The sequence below is a fragment of the Eumetopias jubatus genome, unplaced genomic scaffold (assembly GCF_037043125.1).
Source record: "Eumetopias jubatus isolate StellerSeaLion01/CBP00866 unplaced genomic scaffold, mEumJub1_p1.0 scaffold_2, whole genome shotgun sequence".
NCBI lineage: Eukaryota > Metazoa > Chordata > Mammalia > Carnivora > Otariidae > Eumetopias > Eumetopias jubatus.
The window spans coordinates 143,020,829-143,042,176 of record NW_028274808.1 but is presented as its reverse complement, the minus strand read 5'-3'; the positions used below and the strand labels follow the sequence as shown (position 1 = coordinate 143,042,176).

Genomic DNA, 21,348 nt, shown 5'->3' with positions numbered 1-21,348 from the left:
GGTCTGGCCCCGGAGTGCCATGTTAGCTCTGCAGACCCTCAGGTGTTCAGGCTGTGTGGGCCCCATGATAGTACCAAGAACGACATGAAAGGAACCCAGTCCGCAAGACCCTGAGTGCACTCACAGCTCTCTGTGTCCATGGCCCCTGCCTTCGTCCCAGACCATGGCTTCTCTTCTCTGAAACAGCCTCCAGCTGCCTGCCCCAGCTCCAGACTTGTCACCCTCCAGTCAGTTCTCTGCTCTCCCCAGAGCAATCTTCCAGAAGCTAAATGCTGATCACATTGCCCCCCTGTTCAGAATCACTGGGATGGAGTCCAAAGCTCATCCATGCCGTCTAAGGCTCTACATGATCTGGTCCCAGATCCTTTGGCATTCTAGGTTCCAGACATGCCATGAGACTTCATGCTGTCTCATTGCTGGGATTTGGTACCTGATGCTCTTTCCATTTAAAGTATTGCTCCCCCTGGGGCACCTGGGTGGCTCAGTCATTAAGCGTCTGCCTTCGGCTCAGGCCATGATCCCAGGGTCCTGGGATCGAGCCCCGCGTCTGGCTCCTGGCTCAGCGGGGAGCCTGCTTCTCCCTCTCCCTCTGCCTCTCCCCTGCTCATGCTCTCTCTCTCTCTCTCTGTATCTCTCTGTCTCAAATGAATAAATAAAATCTTTAAAAAAAATAATAAAATAAAATAAAATACTGCTCCCCCTTCTTCCCACCCTCCCCATTCTTCATGGACTAATTTCTACCCATCCCTCACATCCAATCTGAGAGGCCACTTCCCTCAGAAATTCTATACTGGCACCCTGAGCTGCGTGTGCCTGAGGCCCTCCCTTGATGTGCGTGCCCAGTGCCTGGTACCTTCACTAATTATACAGCAGTCTGACCACACACTTCATAATTGGTTCACTCCCCTGAATATTAAGCTCTGTGAGGGCAGTGACCTTGTTCATTATTATATCCCCTGCACTTAGCATGGTACCTAGGACATAGTGGTCTCTAAATAACTCTTTTAATTGGAGGATAAACAAGGATTGAGTTTGACAGGATATAGAAAACAAAAGAGAGAGAAACCAAACTTTCTTCTAATACACCGGACCTAAGTAGTACCATTGGCAGCACCAAGAGGGTATTTAGGAAAATCCTTTGGGGTTATACTGGGGCCTGTGGAATCTGGTGATGAAATGTCATCTGAGAAGAACTGATCTGTGTGCAGCTGAAATGCTGGAACAAGCTCATTTGTGAGGCTGGAGATTCAAACTTGCAAATGTTACCCTCTTAAGATTTTACCACTTTTTTTTTTGAAAATCTTGCTCTCCTGTCTTTGCTTGGTAGTGTTTACTTAGACTGATTGTGGCTTTATTACAATGAAGCAGAAATCGAGGTTATTATGAAGCATATTCCTCTCTAGGTTGTGTGTACAACCACACACAGAAAGGAGAATTAATTTTCTCTGCATTGTTCAGAAAGTTTGCTTGTATCTTTTTTATTCTGCTGTTCTTTGCTTAGGCCGTAAATGAAAGGACGGATTTAGGAGAGAGAAGCCAAAGCTGAAATGTACTTGATTCAATTACACAGCAAATAGGAATGCTATTCCTGATATGGCAAAGAATAATTTGGCTTTTCTATACATCATTATTTGATAAGGACTTAGTTAAAGGTAGATTTTCTGGATGAAGACTTGTGAATGCAATTCCAGCCCCATAGCCATACCAAACCAAAGTGCTTCTGCTTCCGCCTACAGGGACCCAACTAACCGTTGATATGTGCTGTTATGGTGAGATGTGAATCTGTCACGCTCAAAGTAGCCTCAGAGCTGGAGAGAAGGCGCATTGATAGTCTGGCTGGCAGATAGCCCCTGCCAAAGGATGTGTGGGCATCTGGTCTCTAATCTAAAGAATGACCCACCCATTTCCTTCTGGTTAAACATCTAAGGAATTTGTATGTTTGGCTGGACTCTGTGTGTGTGTGCGTGCGTGCGCGTGCGTGCATGCGTGTGTGCGTTCATGTGTAGCTTAATATTTCACCCGAGTGCAAACAGAGTGCTTCCCTTCTAGCCTCCACATCTACAGGAATAAGATCCTCCTTACAAAAAGACCTAAAGGATTACTTAAAAGAGACATACCAGGACCCAAACCCCTGCTTTGCCTCTTGTGGGCTGTGTGACTTTGGATGAATGGATAAAGAAATTATGGCATATATATTTATATTTATAATAATTCAGCCTAAAAAAAAATAAAAGGGATCCTGCCATCTGCAACAACATGGGTGAATCTGGAGGACATTATGCTGAATGAAATAAGCCAACACAGAAAGAAAAATACAAACCAACTTTGTGACCTCACTTATATGTGGAATCTAAAAAAGTCAAGTACATAGAAGCAGAGTAGTAGAACCGTGGTTACCAAAGGGCTAGAGGTGGGGAAATGGGGGGAGATGTGGGTCAAATGATACAAAGTTACAGATACATAGGATGAATAAGTCTAGAGATCTAATGTATGGCACCGTGACTGTAGTTAATAATACTGTATGGAGGGGCGCCTGGGTGGCTCAGTCGGTTAAGCACCTGCCTTTGGGCTCGGGTCATTATCCCAGGGTCCTGGGATCGAGTCCTGCATGGGGCTTCTCGCTCAGTGGGGAGCCTACTTCTCCCTCTGCCTGCCGCTCCCCCTGCTTATGCTTGTTCTTTCTCTCTCCGTCTCTGTCAAATAAATAAATAAATCTTTAAAAAGAATACTGTACTGAATACCAGAAGTATGCTAAGAGAGTAGATTTCAGGTGGTCTCATCCTGCACACAAAAAATGGTAACTTACATGAAGAGATGATATGTAAATTGGCTTGACTGTAGTAATCATATCACTTTATATATATATAAATAAAATCATCATGTTATACTCCTTAAATATATACTGTTTTTATTAAAAATAAAATAAAAGGAACTTGGCTAAGGGGAAGGGTGATCACAGGAATAAGGGAGGCCCGGAGGAGCCAGTTTGATGGGGAAAGGCAAACCAGTTGCTGGACTTACTGAATTATGCAAGGCCCAAAAGGCTATTGGAGACAGAGCCCTGGAACCCAGGAGAGAACAGCAGGCTGGAGAGGTAGACCTGGGAATTGCTTTTAAAATAAAGCCACAAGGTAGAGCTAGCTGCCGCTGCCCCAGATGAAGCACATGTGTGTTCTGGGCGTTGCTGCACCATCCCAACACTGCCACAGGGAACTTAGGAATATATTAAGGAAGTGGTTCAGAGTTACTTTTTGAATAATTTTATTTCTAAGCAGCCACACTTACAAATGCATTCGAAGTCAGTATGCCGAAAGCAAAATGCCGCTTCAGGTTGAGCTACCAATTTTTATACATCTTCCGCAATTCACCCAAGTTAGCTCATGTCGCCAGCTTCTGTCCTTCCGGACTGATGCGTTTAATAGCATCTGTCAGCAGTGGCTGCAGAGTGGCATTTTGATGGATCCCAAAGATTTTCATCAGAACACGCTGGACACCACGAACGGTGCCAGGGGGCACCTGCCCCGGTGGCGTTGCTGACACTCTTCCCAGCAGAGGTGGCCTGGCTGCAGAAATACTGGAGGGAGAAGTGGCTGGAAGTCGGTTAGCACATGAAACCCTGAAGACGATGTTTATGTGTCTGTGTGTACCCAACCAGTGATCTATGGTATTATAAGCAGAGATGTAAACTCTGTGATTAAAGGGAGTAAGCTAATTCTTTCTGGAGTAGTGAATGTGTTCGGGAAAAAGAGCCTAAGAGAGTCTGGATTTTTAGGCAAATTAAAAATCAGAAATCTTTCTTTACACAAGTGACAAATTAGGAGGTAATTAATCACATTAAATGAAAATTCACCGTGGAATTCCTTCAAACAGCCAGTTTCCCTCATTACTTAAAGAATTTGATTAACATTCATTACCTTGTTCTATCAAGCATGTTTCCTCATACTGATTTCAACTGATTTGGTTCATCATAAGGAATATTTCTGAAGAGAAGATTCACTCCTACAAAATTAACAGGGTCCTCTAATAGCACATAAACTGGAAATAAAATTTGTTCCCACTTAGGTTCTGTTCTTCATACCTTCATCTGAGCTATGAGCTTGCACGTGTGACTGCAGGCTCCTCATGACCAGGGTCCCTTCTCTTTCCTCAGGGAAATAACGGGGACTTGCTTCTCTCTTCCCTTAGGATGGTGTGCCTCTCTTTCTTTTTCCTTGGCTCATTTGTTTTGTTTCTTAAATTCCACTTGAGTGAAATCACATGGTATTTGTCTTTTTTCTGACTGATTTATTTCTCTTGGCACAACAAACTCTGGCTCCATCCACGTCATTGCAAATGGCAGGATTTCATTCTTTTCTATGGCTGAGTAACAGTCCATTATATATATGTATATCACATCTTCTTTATCCATTCATCAGTCGATGGACACTTGGGCTGTTGCCATAGTTTGGCTATTGTAGATCATGCAGCTATAAATATTGGGGTGCATGTACCCCTTCAAATGAGTAGTTTGTATTCCTTGAGTAAATACCTGGTAGTGCAATTGCTGGATCATAGTAGGGTAGTTCTATTTCTAACTCTTTGAGGAACCTCCATACTGTTCTCCAGAGTGGCTGCACCAGTTTGCATTCCCACCAACAGGGCAAGAGGGTTCCCCTTTCTCCACATCCTCACCAACACCTCTTGTTTCTCATGTCGTTGAATTTAGCCATCCTGACAGAAGTGAGGTGATATCTCATTGTTGTTTTCATTTGCATTTCCCTAATGATGAGTGATGTTGAGCATCTTTTCATGCCAACACTGTAAGTTTTTAAACCTGTTGTTTAGGAGACAGTTTAAAAGGCAGAAAGAGAGCTAAAGCATAGAAATTATAATTAATTAATTCAGTGTGTTATTTAATAGTCTACCAATCCCTTTCACCTTGTTGTTTATCTGCTTCTGTCTCAGTGTGTTCAGACTGCTGTAACAAAATTCCACAGACTGGGTAGCTTAGAAAACAACAGAAATTCATTTCTCCCAGTTCCAGAGGCTGGGAAGCCCAAGATCAAGGCACCGGCGTTGTCAAATTCTGTTGAAAGCCCTCTTCCTGGTTCATAGCTGGTGTCTTCTCTGCCTCCTCACAGGGTGGAAGGCACTGGAAGCTCTGTGGGGGTCTCTTTTATAAAAGCACTGATCCCATTCATGAGGGCCTACCTTCCCCTGACCGAAGCACCTCCCAAAGGCCCCACCTCCTAATGCTATCACATTGGGAGTTAGGACTCCCACGTATGAATTGGGAGGTGGGGGGAAGACACAGACATTCAGACCATAGCACCAAGCTTTCAGCATGCTTGGCAAAACAGATGATCTGTGGGGAGAAAAAGTGGTAGAGGAGCAATCATGGCCGCGCCAATATCAGAGGTCTTTATTCAGAAGGGTCAGGTACAGAAGGCATTAATCAACATGCACGAGGGGGGAAGTAGAGTCACATTGCAGCGGTCAGTGGAAAGGCTGTATGAAACATAAAACACATTTATATCACTTCTGGTATGCCTTCTTCCGGAGCAGGCACTCAACAGGGACTTGTCACGTTGGACCTAAACAAACAGAAGTCTGATTGAGTTTTTACAAAGTAAACCGTGGAGTGAAGCCAAAAATTGGAAAACAATAGGAGGGTGCGATTCTGGTGAGTGCGTTCTTGCTTAGCGCCCACCCGCCCACCCCACCCCCAGCACTGAGGAAGGCAGGCCGCCGGTCTAAGAAGAATAAGGAGAGGCAGGTCCCTGGTGGGTTATTCGGTGCTACTGAAGCCAGTCAGCCTCATTCAGGTCCTATCAAGATTCACGGTGAAGCTGCCCAGAAGTTTTTGAATGGTTTTTTTTTTTTTCAATAAAGTGGAAAAATGCAAATCCCCGTTAGCTGGGTTTTTTGTTTTGTTTTGTTTTGTTTTGTTTTCCTTTCTGAGGCATTCTGTGGGTGTGGGAGGCAGCTCAGCTTTCAGAGGCATGAGCCTAAGGAATGCCTCTAGGAATGCCTCTAGGAACGCTGACAGGTCCTGTTACCTGCTGCTTCCTTAAAGGATGTGGGGAGCTCTCCGGCCCTGAGGCTCACAGCTGATGCTATGAAGAGTGATAGTCTCCCTCTGATTGGGCCTGCAAAGTGCCTTTTGCAAATTATTAGCAGATTAGAGGAGGTGAAGGCACGTGGGCCCAGTTTCCAGTTAGAGGTCAGCACAATAGCCTAATATTTACTGAGCTCTTACTCTGTGCAAGGCATTGTGATAGGCCTTTTTACGTGGTCTGTCATCTATATTGCAAGTGATGGAAAACCTGACCAACAGTGCTTTAATCCCCAAAGGCATTTATGGTTTATTTAACAGGAAGTCTGGAGATAGGCAGACCGGTCTTGGCTTGGCAAGTTCAACCGTATCATCATGGAGAAAGGCTCTTTCTTTCACTTTCATCCCTAGTGGATTGACTTTCAGCCTTAGCTTCACAAGATGGCTGCCCCTATGCCAGACATCACATCTGCATTAAAGTCAGGAAGGAGGGGGAAAGAGTAGGTACCATGGGAATTTCCCTTTCTTACATATTCCTTTTATAAGGAAACAACATTTTTTCCAGAAGCCCCTTAACCTACATCCCATCAATCCTGCTGTGCAGAACCTACATCCCGTCAATCCCTGCAAAGGAGGCCAGGAAGGGAGCATTTAACTTTCATAACGTTCATAGCTTCTATAGGGAGGCAGGCAAGAGGGGATGGGGAGTGGATGTTAGCTTAGTCAAACAACAGTGTCTGCCTTTTATGGATTATTGATTTCATCCTCACAATAGCTCTGTGAATGGAGTACTGTAGATACCCCAGTTTGCAGGTGAGAAGACAGAAGTTAAGAGATTTGCCCAAGATCAAGCAGCTGATAAATGGTTTGGCTTATAGCTTCCACCATAGCTGGCAGCCATCTAGCAAGATGGTTAGGAAGGCAAGTCGCTGAGATAGACTGCCTTCTAGACTCTGAATCCAAGCTCTACTTCCTTTTAGTTTATGTCTTGAGGGGTTATTTAACTTCTTTTCACCTTGGATTGCTCACTTGTAAAATGGGGATAACCTTCCATTTATGGTGAAGAGTCAGTGATGTAATACTTGTAGAGTACCCAGAAAATTTGGCTTGGAATAAGCACTAGCAACTTGTTAACTAAGAATCTATGAAGCAGGCTCATTTATCGTAGCCCCAAACTGGAAAGAACCCAAATGCCCCCCATTGGCAGAAGGGATCAATAAATCGTGGTGTAATCATACAGCTGAATACCATGCAGCAGTGAAAAAGGATGAGTTATTAATACACACAACAACACAGGATAGTCTCATGGTGAGTGAAAGAACCCAGACATAAATGAGTACACACTGTGTGACTCCATGCATTTGAAGTTCAAAAACAGGCAGAACTAACCTATTGTGATGGAAGTCAAAAGAAGAGTTCCCATTGGGAGAGTTAAGTCTGCAAGAGGGGATGAGGGAACTTTCTGGGCTGCTGGAGAGGTTCTGTATCTTGATCTGAGTGGTGGTTATGCCGGTATATACACATGTAAAAATTCATTGATTTGTACACTGAAGATGTGTGCATTATACTGCACATACGTTATATTTCTATTTTAAGAGTACATAAAAAAATGTTAAAAAGAGAAAACCAGAAACAATGAAGCATACCTGTTTACGCTGACTGGCATTTCTGGAGGACACTCTTAGAAAAAAAATGGTGGCAGGAAGGGGAAGGAGGGCTATTGGTCTTCTCTCAGAAAGCCTCTGCTGCACGTCCCCCTCCCTTCAGAGGAAACTTCCTCTGAGTCATTTGCCCAGTCATGGAGATGTGTTTGTACTGGAGCCATTCTTGCCTCTTGCCTCACCCCTGGGTGGTCAGTGGTGAACTTTAGTGGGGAGGCAAACAGAAATACATCTGATTGCATTTCTCAGGCATTATCCTGTAATGAGTCAGATTGCCTACTAATTGACCAATACGAACGCCAGGATGCATCAGCCTGGAATGCCCCCAAGAACTGTCCTTCCAAAGGCAGACTGCCATGGAGCTGACCACCTAAAGAGCTCCAACTCTTTGTGTGGAACAAGAGGTCATGGATGCTGCCCTCAGCTGACCTGGGGACAATGTTGGGGGAAGAAGTGGGCAAGTACATTTAGGCTGAGAAGGCAGTGGTGCCCATGGCCCAGGGCTGCCGCAGCCATCAGGGTACTTCGAAGCCTGAAAGAAGATCCTCTGAAGGAAGAGGTTCAGAGTCAGACCGGGACAATATTAGTGGCTTTCTTACATTTTATACTTTGCAGGGGCTATGGGGGCTGGGAAATAACCTATTTGTCATTTGCGCTTCTCAGGGATAGGGTGGAAGAAAGGGTATGCCACCCCTCAACCAGGCAAGAGACCACTGCATTTTACAACACCCAAATACAAACACCTTTTTTTTCTGTTCAATCCTATGAAGGTTTTTTTGTTTCTGTTTTTGTTTTAATTTCAGAAATTGATAGAGCAAACAGGAGAGGGACAGGGTTGCTGAATTGTGCCCCCAGGCCAGACAGTGTGGCCAGCAAGCCCTCCAGTGAGTGTAGGGAAGAGAGAATCAACAGCCTCAGCTCTGGGTCAGCAGAGGGGTGGCTGCCTCTACTTAAATTTGGTCACTGCAAGTCACCCAGAGTGCTACCTGCACTCCCTCCATCCCCTGTGTTTGGGAATGCCTGAAAATCCTGCAAAGTGAGGCCTGGGGAGAGGGAGCCTGCCCACCAACGCTGCCTGGGAAATGTGTATGGGGCGGGCTCCATCCTGGGTTTGGGGGGGCCCAGGCCCGGCTCTGGCCTGCACTGCCCCAGCAGGTCCCCGGCCCCATGCATTCCCAGGGCACCAGAGGGATCCCCTCGCTGTGGGCTGCAGGGCCCTGGATGGAACGCAGCCTAGGGCACAGACACAGAGTTATGTGTAGCAGTTACATATTTAGACATTCTCTGTGTGGACCTTTGTGTGTGCTCTGGTCCTGGACCCCACAAACGTTGGGACTGGACCTTTGGAAGGGAAGAACGAGAGAACCTGACACTGGTTCAGAAATCCCCCCGCTCCCTGATGGAGATGTTAGGTTGTCTTCTTCTTCCAGCCTACTACCCATGGCACATGCCCATATTCCCCGCAACCACAAAGCAGCCAACGAGAAGGTTCTCGCCCTCCCTTCTTTGTCTCTTTCTCTCCACTGCTCCACCCTGAGGAACCCCAATACGGTACCTTTGGAATTTCGGGTACCTGTGGGCGTCGTTGTTCAGCACAGCCGCTTCCTGAGACCAAGCACCACAGTCCCCACGCAACCAAAGATAATGAGTTTTGGGGGGACATCCTACTGACAAAAGACAGTTGTTGCTTCTGGAACAAAGAAAGAAAATGTTACATTTTTTTTCTCCAGGAGATAAAAACTTCTTCCCAAATGTTCTTCTGTCATTAGTCTTCCCAGCACCCACAGGGAGCCCAGTGATATCATGAGGTCCTGACTTTATGGAGAGAGAAATTGAGTCATACACCAGGTCTGTAGGTTCTCATTTGGTGGCTCAAAAACAAAAGGGTTTTTCCTCTTTTTGGACTAGGATTGCACCTCATTTCCATAAACAAAACCCTCAGGAGAACTGGCTTTTCTACTTCAAACAAGTGTCTTCTTAAACACGGTTTGATGGCTTTGGGGCATACACATTCCGCCTAGATATGTGATAGCCTTCAAATACCATATGGGCGGACCAGGCTCTGATTAGTGATGGTTTTACAGATGTTAGATGACTCTTCTGGAGTGGTGGGTGCCCTCAGTTGGGAATTTTTGTGAAAGTCCCTAACAGTGGCTTCACTCAAACTAAAGAACACAAAGACCCAGTTTTGATATTAAAAAATATCTATCATCGTAAGATTATTTTTACTCCCTCTTTTTCTGTCTCTTGCACAGAAATGTAGCCCATTCAGTGAAGAAATGGTGAGGCCAGCCTGTGTTTGGGCCAACTGACCGATGGCCAGCATTTCGAGGGCTGTGTGTAACTCTGGTCTGTATCATGCCCGGAGAGAGGAAAGTCCTGCAGTCTCCAAAGTGGAAACGAGCAAGCAAAAAATAGCAAACGTCTGCTTGGAGACCCATCTACAATTTCATATGAGCTGATGGTTTTTATGGAACTTAGAGACAGATCAAAGGGAAGATGAATTTGTCCTATCAGGGCCCAGCCTATAAGCCAGAGAACATTTCTGTTTTTCAAAGGGTCGAGAATCCATGTTTTCACTCAATGAATATTTATTGAGTCCCTTATCTGTGCCAGGCACTAAGACACAAAAAACAAGCTGCAGTCCCTATTAATAGGGCTCCCAGACTGATGGGAGACAAGCATGGAGAGAAACCATGGCTCGGAATAATGTGTGCTACAATTAAAATCTGTGCTAAGTGCTGTGACCCCGTCAAGTTAGAGAATACTCTACAGAGGGGTAAGGCTCTCGAGTGCTCAGAATTGGGATGGGGAGAGGGATTTGGGGTGGGAAGAACACAGGCAAAGGCAGGGAGGCAGACAGTAGGGAACAGTTCAGTTTGCTAAAATATGTTTATTTTAGGAATCATTTAAATTCCTGTTATGAGCCAGGCAAGGAGGATGCGTGGTGAGCAAATCCACCACGGCCCATGTTCCGTGTGCATTTTGGAGGCTGGAGAGGAAGGCATGCGTTAGACAAAGCTTCTTGCAAGCAATCACATAGTTAACGCACTGAGGTCAGTGCTAGCCGGTGAAGGTACAGGGTGCTCTGAGCCCAGGAGGGCTTGGGGGGTAGGGGAGGGACGGATTTAGCAGGAGAGTCAGCAAAGGCCCTTCAGCTAACACTGGCATGATGAATAGGAGTAACTCAGGCAGAGAAAAGAGAGCGCTGTTTAGGCAGAAGGAATAGAATTAAGGGAAAAGCCTCGTGTGTTTGAGGGCCTGGTGGGGAGCAAGGCTGGAGGGGCAGACTGGGGCTGGATGGTGGAGAGCCCTCCAGGCCTTGCTGATGAGGGAGCAGAAGGCTAGATGAAGACAAAGCATAAGCTGACACCCTGCATCCTACCCCCCCACCCCACCCCCACTCCTGGGTGGGACATGTGTGACATTCCTCCAGGAATCTCCCAGCTATCTTAACGTTAATACCTTGCTAGAGGGGAAAACAACCTTAACTTGACAGTGGCACGGCCTCTGGTATCTTGCAGGTATCTTGTAGAGCGTCTGGGTGGCTCAGTGGTTAAGCGTCTGCCTACAGCTCAGGTCATGATCTCAGGGTCCTGGGATTGAGTCCCGCATCGAGCTCCCTGCTCAATGGGGAGCCTGCTTCTCCCTCTGCCCGCTGCTCATGTGTGCTCTCTCTCTCTCTCTCTCTCTCTCTCTCTCTCTGTCTCTCTCTCTCTCTTATTCTCTTGCTCTCTGTCAAATAAATAAATCAAACCTTTAAAAAAAAAAAAGCATATGAAAGTTCTTTTGAAACCTCCCTTTTCCTTACTCCCCCCAACTCCCGAGTATATAATCACCACTCCTCAAGACCCCGGGGCAACAGCTCTTTCTGCCCACGCGTCCAGTCCGCGCGCTTTAATAAACCACCTTTTTGCACCAAAGACGACTCAAGAATTCTTTCTTGGCCGTGGGCTCCGGACCTCACCTATATTCCAAATCCCCATCATTGCGGGGCATTTGAAGTTTTAGCCTCAGGTCAGGGGGAAACCAGCTCAGGCTGCCCGTTCTCTCAAGCCTCGAAGGGGTGTCGTGCAGCCCGGTTGGCCTTTCGGGAAGCTCACTGTGGCGGCCGCAGGGAAGCTCGTGGCGGCAGCCCTCTGGCTAACCTTAGCGGTCCTTGAGCTCGCAGCCCTCAGCAGCCGTGGGGCCTCTGGCAGGCAGGCCTGGCGTGAGCCGCGAGACCACAGGCAGAGGCAACACTCAGCCTGACTTGGCAGCAACGGGAAAGGGCCTGACTGCGTTTTGATCGAGTTTCACTGAATTTGCCAAAGCTTTGTCACATGTTTCCTCAGGTACTTGACAAGCCAAGGGCAGGAAAGGACATGCAGGGGGGTGGGGGGGATGGGTAAGCAGCACCGGCAGTCGAGCTACCTGGGACTCTGGCACTGGCCCATGTTGCTGCTCATGAAACCCAGGAAAAGGTGACCGTTCGAGGCGTTCATCGTCCACTGGCTGCCCATGCGGCGGAATGTCGCTGACACCCAGTGGGGGCCAGGAGGCGGCAGCACGTGTGCAGAATGCAGCCACTCTACCCTGGAATATCTCAGCACGGGGAGAACTCACCTACCCAAACCTGGTGGCTCCCAGATCCCTTCTCCTAGCAAGGCAAGAAACTGGGGATCGAGCCAGACACCTTGCTCTCGTACATCAAAGAGACGGAAACTCTGATCCTGGCCTTTCCCATAAAGGACAATGTACATGGAAATGAATAATTTTCTTTCCAACTAAGAATCCGCCTTTTTTCTGAGCAGCAAGTGGCCAGCTCTTCTTGCAACAGAAAAGCTTCAACCTGACCAAACTTCAGGAAAGACTGCCATTTGTCAGCCCACTAGGAGGAATTTCAGATTAGGTGAAGTTGGCCATCATTCCCCTAGAACTCTCCTCTGGGCCAAGTCTAAGAGATTTCCTTCCTTGAGTCAGCCCAGTTCAGGCATGTAGGCCTGTCACTGCCCAGGTGGGGCACACCACATCTGGCGATGTCACTGTTTTGGAACAACACACATTCACCTCTAAATTGAGAGTAATGGGTTCGATTTCTTCACTCTAGTTTTTCTGCCATTTTTCTCAAAGAAATATGAGAGCTAATTCTTTTCTTCAGGGGAAAGTGGCTCTATTTGGGATGGGAAGGTGTATGGGGCACTGCATGATTTCAGCTTGTTCAGCTGCCCGGCCTCCTGTGCCCCACCCACCCCCTGCTTACCTGCTACGGTGCATTCTACCGCTCTTTTCCAGTCAAGGACACAGTCTGATTCTGTCCCTACACGATTCTTTCTGGGCCACATAGCCCAGCTACTCCTTTTAGAAGTATGAGTTCACTTACACCACTTTCTGCGTCTGTCTTCCATGTATCAAAGGAGGAGCAGTACTCACATCACAGAGCCCCTTTCTAGCTCTAAAACAAAAAAAAAAATTTTTTTTTTAAGATTTTATTTATTTATTTGACAGAGAGAGACACAGCGAGAGAGGGAACACAAGCAGGGGGAGTGGAAGAGGGAGAAGCAGGCTTCCCGCTGAGCAGGGAGCCAGATGCGGGGCTCGATCCCAGGACCCTGGGACCATGGCCTGAGCCGAAGGCAGACGCTTAACGACTGAGCCACCCAGGTGCCCCACTAAAAAAAATTTTTAAATCCTGACAAAGTATACATCCTTATCCGTTTGACTTACACAGTTTGATATTCCTTTGGAAACACAAATCCATCATGTGAGAAAGCAGAAATGATACTTCCTCAGACTGTCTCCATGACTCTGAACGTTAAGGTCCTAACCCCCAGTGTGATGGTATTTGGAGATGGGGCTTTGGGGAAGTGATTAGGATTAGATGAGATCGTGATGGTGGGGCCCTAAGGATGGGATTAGTGCCTTTATGAGAAAAGACAGCAGAGAGCTTGCTGTGTCTCCCTCGCTCCATGAGCACATGTGAGGAAAGGTCATGTGAGCACACAGAGAAAAAGTGGCCACCTATAAGCCTGGAAGAGAGCTCTTACCAGAAACCAAACGGGCCCACACCTTGCTTAGACTTCCCAGCCTCCGAACTGTGAGAAGTAGACTCCTGTTGTTAAAGCTGCCCAGTCTACATGGTATTTCGTGCTGGCAGCCTGAGCAGAGGAAGGTAGCAGGCATTCCTTACCATAGTCCTAGTGGGCCTTGGATGTCTTCATGCTGCAAGAAGACCCACCACCACCATGCGATTGCAGCAGTATGGAATGCACCATCAAATAAGGCAGAGCAGAGACTTCTAATGCCTTATTCAAGTGAAGATGACCAGCACTGTCACAATCTCCTGCATCGTTGTTTTGTTAGGAGTAGGAATTGCTTGAACTGGACGTAAAGTACTTTAAATAAGTACTCAGAAGGTAGCCATGGAAGATGAATGACCACCTCCAGTCCTCTTTGGAAGCAGGAAGATAGGAGTTATAATAGTATGCTAGTCAGAGTTAAACAAGAAATAGATATTTCTATTTCAACAAAACCAATTACTGGAGCATGTTCTTTTCAGCACTTTAATGATTTTCATGGCAGCTTTTAGCTCCACTGGAAATGACAAAGCAAGTGTCACCCTGAACATCATACACCTTAAGTGGCATCTTGTGTGTTCTCATCCTTTCAGAACCAACTCAAATGTCATCTTTTCTGTGACTTTTCTAAATGTCATTTGAAAATGACATTTGTATACTTTGCATTTCATGGTCCCTATACAGAATGTATCCGTCATACTTCAGGGCTCCCACTATAACCTGCTTATACTTCAGTGAGGCACTTGCCACATCTATTACAGGAAGGTGTCCTTTCTGTCCTGCTGGATATTGAACCCTCTGAGGGCAAAGCCACAGGCATAGAAGCTACTCAGTAAAAGAATGAATGAATGAATTAGTGAATTAGTGCTCCTTTGTGTATGACTTATTCCTCACATATCCCAGGCTTCCAGAGGCTCTGAATCAGCTACCAGACTGTGACCGTCTCTGCCTGCATCTGCCCGTCTATTATCTGATACTCTCAGCAGTAGTTAGACGTCATCATCTTGGGGTTTTGGCCACAGAATAATGAGCCATGGGAGCTACCAGGATGCAGAGCCAGTGAGCTCCAAAGGTCGCATATGAAGATCCAGCATCTTAATAATATTTTTCCCAACTGTTGTTCTGTCCATATTTTTAAGATCTCTTTCTCTGTATTCATTCTGAAATCATTGACACTTCAGAGCTGCGAAACGTCCACTATAGCAGCATGGACTATTATGTGGCCTATTTTAGGAGGTCTGCCCTCCTATTTACTAGGAGAGTAACTCTTCTAGTTTATGGTCTTTACCGACTCCTTTTCTATAAGATAAAACCAAGTACTTCGATAACAATTCAAACGTTAAATTCAGTTAAATGTGAGAAAACTATTTTCAGAATAGATTCTGTAGCACAACTTTTCATCAGCTACGGCATCTACTGTGTGCCGGAATGGAGAGGTAAGCAGTGTTCCCCCAAGTGCCTGAATGCCTCCACATACATCTTTTCCCCCTTCCTCTGTGCTGGGATCTAGCCCGTGTTTTACTGCTTATGAATTTTGACCCTGGTTGGCCATTACCTGTAGGCTACCCCCAAGGAAATCTCCTCTGAGTATGGAGGGCTAAAGAGTTGAAGACCTAACATGACATCAGGCATTGGTTTGTGTCATTGTAGAATGACAGAGCCTGAGGCTGACTTGAAAGCAAGGTTCCTGCACTCATGTAACACCAGGTAGGCAGCCGTTCCTGAAGTAGCTCTGATGGATGTGGCCATACTAAGTGATATGTAGAAGAGAATAGAGAGATTCTGGAGTATTTTTGGATAACGTTCTTAAGTTAATTCATCTTCCTTCTTCCTTCCCTCCCTCCCTCCCTTCCTTCTTTCCTTCCACAAGGGCTTACTGAGCACTTACCATGACCTAGACACTGTCCTAGGTTTGGGGGAAACAGCAATGAATAAGACCAGGTCCCTGGACCCTCATGGAGCTTACATTCTGAAAGAAGAGAGAGATAATAAGTAAATAAATAATAATATGATTTCAGGAAGAAACTTTTATTTTATGAAAAAAAATGAGCAAAGGGTATGGTGGTTCCTCAAGAAATCAAACATGGAATTACCATATGATCCATTACTTCCACTTCTTGGATATATACCCAAAAGAATTGAAGGCAGGGTCTCAAATGGATATTTGTACACTCAGATTCATAGCATTATTCACAGTCACCAAACGTAGAGACAACCCATCAAAGTCCATCAGTGAATGAATGGATGAATACAATGTGGTCTATATATACAATAGAATATTATTCAGCCTTAAAAAGGAAGGAAATTCTGACACGTTACAATATGGATGAACCTTGAAGACATTATTCTAAGTGAAATAAATTAGTCATAAAAGGACAATTGTAATATGACTCTACTTACATGCATTACCTAGAGCGGTCAAATTCATAGAGACAGAAAGTAGAATAGTAGTTTCCAGGGCTGAGGAGAGGGGGAAAAAAAGGAGAGTTACTGTTATTTAATGGTACAGAGTTTCAGTTTGGGAAGACAAGAAAGTTCTGAAAATGGGTTAGTGGTGATGGTTGAACAGTAATGCAGTAATGGGAAGGTACTTAATACCACTGAGCTGTACACTTAAAAATGGTTAAAATGGGGGGCCTGGATGGCACAGTCAGTTAAGTGCCCGACTCTTGGTTTCTGCTCAGGTCATGATTTCAGGGTTGTGAGATCAAGCCCAGCATCAGGCTCCACCCTCAGCGTGGAGTCTGCTTGAGACTCTCTCCCCCCTCCCTCTGCCCCTTCCCCCCACACCCTGCACTCCCTCTCTCTCTCTCTCAGATAAATAAATATTTTAAAAAATGGTTAAAATGGTAGATGTTATACGTATTTTAACAATTAAAAAATTAATCTTTTAAAAAGTAAGCAAGGAGCTGGAGTAGGAATGATTTTAGTTAAGATCATCTGGGAAGGCTCCTCTGAGAAGGTGGCATTTGAGCCAAGACCAACCTGAATGATGAAGCGAGCGTGGGGCAATGTAGGGGATTAGTTTGGAATTTTGTTCTAAGTGCAACAGAATGGCTTTGGAGGGTTTTGACTAGTTAAAGACCATGCTCTGATGTACCACTTTAAGAGATCATACCGGCTGCTATGTGAAAAGTAACAGAAAGGGAGAAAATCTGGAAGGCAGAAGACTAATTAATGAAGAGATTATGGCAGTTGTCTCAGCGAGTGACTGGTGGCTTGGGTGATGTTGAGATGATGCAGGAGGGTGGGGAAAAGTGGTTGGGTTGGGTATATTTTCAAGGTAGACTCATCCTGATTCGCCAATGGATTTGATATGGGGTGTGAGGGAAAGAGGTGCATTAAGGGTGATGTCTCAGTTTTTAACTGAACAACTGAGTGAAAGAATGTGCCAACCACTGAATGGAAATGACTAGGGGAAAAGCTAGTTGGGGGATGGGGGGGAGGGGCATGGGGACTCAATCAAAAGATGGTTTACATAAAAAGCAAAAGCAAAATCCAGGAGTAGCTGAGTGATAGCACATAGAAGCCATTCATTAAGAACTTGAACGGATGAAAGAATTAATTAGTTAATTAAACGGAATGTGTAAATGGAGGGAGGAAAAAAGGAAGAAAGGAAACTAATTCTAAATGTTACAAAACGTGAAGGAGAACATTTTGCAAAATGCTATGATCGTAAAGACCCCAAGCTAGGATTTGAAAGAAATAGGTTCCAGTCCCAGATAATATTTCCAAACCTCAGATTCCTCCTCTCAGCTTTTATTCTGGGACTTTGTGCCTTTCCCCCTTCAAAGGCAATGTGTTCACATTTTGACTCATCCCACCAGCAAGCCCATAGCCCTGGTATCATTGTGCATAAATGCAAAGCGCACGTGCGCGAGACACACACACACACACACACACACACACACACACACACACACACACACACACACAGAGCTCACAACCTCTGGGGCAGGGAACAGCCAATCCACAAGTCCCTCCAGCTCTGCACTCACCAACCACGGCCTCCCCACCCTCAGCACACGCCCTGGGCATCCCCAGGTATTTGGGTACAGGCCCCAAAGTAATTCAGACAATTCCCGGTAAAGGTCAGTTCCCCAGAGAGTCTCACTTTTTAAGGGCACAGTTTTAAGCAAGCAGGAGACAAGATTAGGTCATTCCATGCATTGGCTGGACGTGTGTCAACTGACCCACTAATGGTTCTTACTGGGCCTGCAGGCTGGTTCCCACTGATAGTCACAAAGGGAGAGGGGAGCAGTGAGTGGGCAGAAAATATTCACAAGTCACCTTCACAGTTGGTAGGGCACGATGCAAAATGAGAAAGACCTGTGAAAATGCTGTGACGCAGGCTTCCCTCGGAGGTTTTCACACACTAACCACGTTTTGTGCCGGCTCTTCCACAGGATTGAGGGTACAGAGCCTGCCTGCGTCATCCCCCTTGCCTGTTTCTCTTCCGGCAACCACTCTCCCTTCCACGGCCATCTGGACAAGCTCTCCACAGAGTCCTCCTGCCTCCCTGACCAGTGGCACTCCCAGCAACTCAGTCTTCCCAGCCACAGCCTCGGCGCCAGCACCTCTGCTCCCCAAGAACATTTCCACAGAGCCCAGAGAAGAGGAGACGACGAGCAGCCTGGCCTCCCCCCGGGAAGGCACGAACACAGACCCCTCACCAGCCGGCGGTGGGGTGCACTTAACAGCCACACCCTCAGAACACAACTCAGGCACTCCCGAGGAGGCAAGCGCGCCCCCCACAGGGTCCCAGCCCCCCTCGGCGGCCCCCACTGAGTCTCCCACCCTCACCTCCCCTCAGGCTCCAGCCTCATCACCCCCACGCCTATCAACCTCACCCCCGGAGGTTTCTTCTGCCTCCTCTGCCAGCACCAATCACAGCTCTGCTGAGACCAGCACCAAGCCCACAGGAGCCCCAACCCCACCGGAGTCCCCAGCAGAAGAGCACAGTTCTGCCCACACACCCACTTCACATGCCACAGCCCAGCCACTGCCCACGGAGACAGCACCCCAAGCCACAGTGCCGGCAAAAGTGACCTGTGTGATGATGGACATGGAGACCACTGCCTCCCCTGGGGTGAGCATGCAGGAAGTGGAGCATGCGCTAAGTTCAGGTGAGTCTTAGTCACCAGAACACGGAGATGTGAAGAATGCAGTTCCATTAACCCCACCCAACTGATCTCAGTTTGAGTTTTGGAGAGCCAAGCCTGAGGTCCGTTCACCAGAACTGCCACCAAGGTGCAAACGTTGCTTTTAGTCACTTGATTGATTTCCACATGCTATCTCACTAATTGCCGCCAGTCCTCATGATGTGTCTTCACATATGTCACAGAGAATGTCCACAGGGGAGACAGTGTAAACAGAGGGGTTAACTGCGTGGCTTTTTGGCCGAGCTTCCTAGGTTTTAAGTTCTGGCTCCGGCCCTTGGGTGAGTGACTTCATCTTTTTGTATCGTTATTTTTCCTCATCTGTAAAATGGGGACAAAACAGGTTCTGTTGGACATGATTCTTATGGGGATTAAATGAGATGACCTATTAAGTGCTTAGAACAGTTCCCAGAGGGGAATAAGTGCTCAGGAAATGTCAGTTATTAGTGTTTTGCTCAGCCTGTTAACGAAGTGCTTACCTCATGGAAACCAGTCAGGCCAAGTAGGAGGGGGGGGGAGGGGTAGAGAACTTGTTTATTCTTTATAGTCACTGATATAGTTCATGGGAAAGACAATAAATTTTACAGGACATCGCATTTGTTTTTATTCCCCCAGCAGTCCTCTGAAGTCAGTATTATTCTTATCTTGATTTTGCAAGCTTAGAAATTACAGTGGAGAGAGATTTAGGGTCTCTTCTGAGGTCACATGCATCTGGCATTGACGTAAAGACGGTAAACTTTAGGGTATTGAGCAGGAAAAGGCTTTCGTGGGAGTGTTTGGCCTCCCGAGTGAGAAACAGTGAGGTGAGAACCCCCAGAAGGTGAAGGGGGGGACGGAGCTGTGGCCCCTCCCCTGGGGAATGTTCAGAACACAGCCACACGACTAGCTGGGGTCAAAGGCATGGCTGTGACTGAGGAGAAATGAACATCTTTTAACAAACAATCAATAAGCAACCCCTGTGAACAGAAACTCCCATGTTTACTGTGCATCTACCAGTATACTGTGCTTGAGGCAAAGGAGGAGAAGACCGGTCTTTGAGATTTCATAGCTACAGTAGAGAGAAAAGGGCACGACTAACTCTTCATACCACTACTACGATCACATTAGTTTCTAATCCGAGAAAGAACTGAAATGGGTAGAAGGATCTTTGAGCAGATGGGATACAATCTGTTCATTTCAAAGGTGACGAAATTATGTCCCAGAAGTTTGGAGGGGCTCGCCCAAGGTCACCCCGCCCAGGGGCAGAGCTGGGCCCGGAGCCCAGATCCTGAAAACCACGATCAGGCCTCCTTTCAGCAGGCGGGGGTTGCTGCGCTGCTCCTTCCCCAGCCCGGCAGGCCAGGGCAACCCAGAGACTGGGCTAGCAGATTAGCGTTTGGGGCTGTTCTCCCTGAGAGGTCCCTGAGCGGCCTTCATAATGGCAGTAATTATACCACACTTCCATTTCTCATTTTGTCCTATTCTGCATGACATCCACCTGGCGTATTTTTATTCCTCCAAGGACTCGTCCACTCCACGGATATCTAGCCGTGGTCAGCAGTGAATAAATCTAAAACAAGGTAATTGCCGTGGCAGTGAAATGTGACTGGGGGCCGAGGGAAGGTTCCATGATGCAGGGAGCCCAGGAGCTGAGTCCGAGGAGAGGAAGGGAATTGAGACCTAAAGAGAGCCAGGGCCAGGGAGATTCAGGGAGCCGGAGACAGAGTAGCTGAGAATCCACATAGCAGCTGCAGTCCCCGGAACTGCTCTTGCGGAGGACGGGTCCAGCGCCCTCCACCTCTGCCAAGTCTAGGGGTTAATGTGAGGCCCGGCTTGACCCGACCTGTCAGCGGCATTGGCCGGGGATGGGCACTGCCCTGGGCTTTGAGGCGCTGTCTCCCCCTGGCCTCCAGGGCACGTCTCTCAGGGCTTCACCTGCCTGGCGGAGCACTCCTTCGCAGTCTCTGCTGCCTCCCTTCGCCCCTCATCCTCCTACCGTGCTGCTCCCCAGGGCCAGTCCTGCCCTCCTCTGTCCCGACCTCTCCGCACTCACTCCTGAGATGATCTCATCCCGTTGCAGGACTTAACATGCCATCCGTTTGCTGATAACCCTGAGACAGAAGGTTCTATCCCTGTTTTGTTTCAATGAACTAAAGTCACGTATAGCCGGCTGTCAGCTAACTCATATCCCCACAGGCCTGGCTCGTAGGCAGCTTGCGCTGAATACGTGTAGGGTGAGTTCCTGATTTCCTCAGCCCTCCGTCTGCTCCTCCCTCACCTTGCAGAAACCCGGGGCTAGTCCTGGACTCCTTCTTTCCTCACAGACTCCTCAGGCAGCCCATCAGAGCCCAGGCTTCTCTCAGCCCTCTCCCTCTCTCACCGGTGTGACTATAATATTCCTATAACGGATCCCCACTAGCTCTCCCTTGCCAGAGAAGTCCTTTTAAAACCTAGGACAG

At 47.1% G+C, this 21,348-nt stretch overlaps 1 protein-coding gene across 1 annotated transcript in view; it reads left to right on the top strand.

Moving 5' to 3' along the window:
• Positions 1-21,348, top strand: part of PARM1 (prostate androgen-regulated mucin-like protein 1) — a 105,278-nt gene that overhangs the window by 50,190 nt on the left and 33,740 nt on the right. Inside the window, exon 2 of the mRNA XM_028100714.2 lies at positions 18,158-18,877. Coding sequence (XP_027956515.1) covers positions 18,158-18,877 — 720 coding nt within the window. The remainder of the gene's footprint in view (positions 1-18,157; positions 18,878-21,348) is intronic.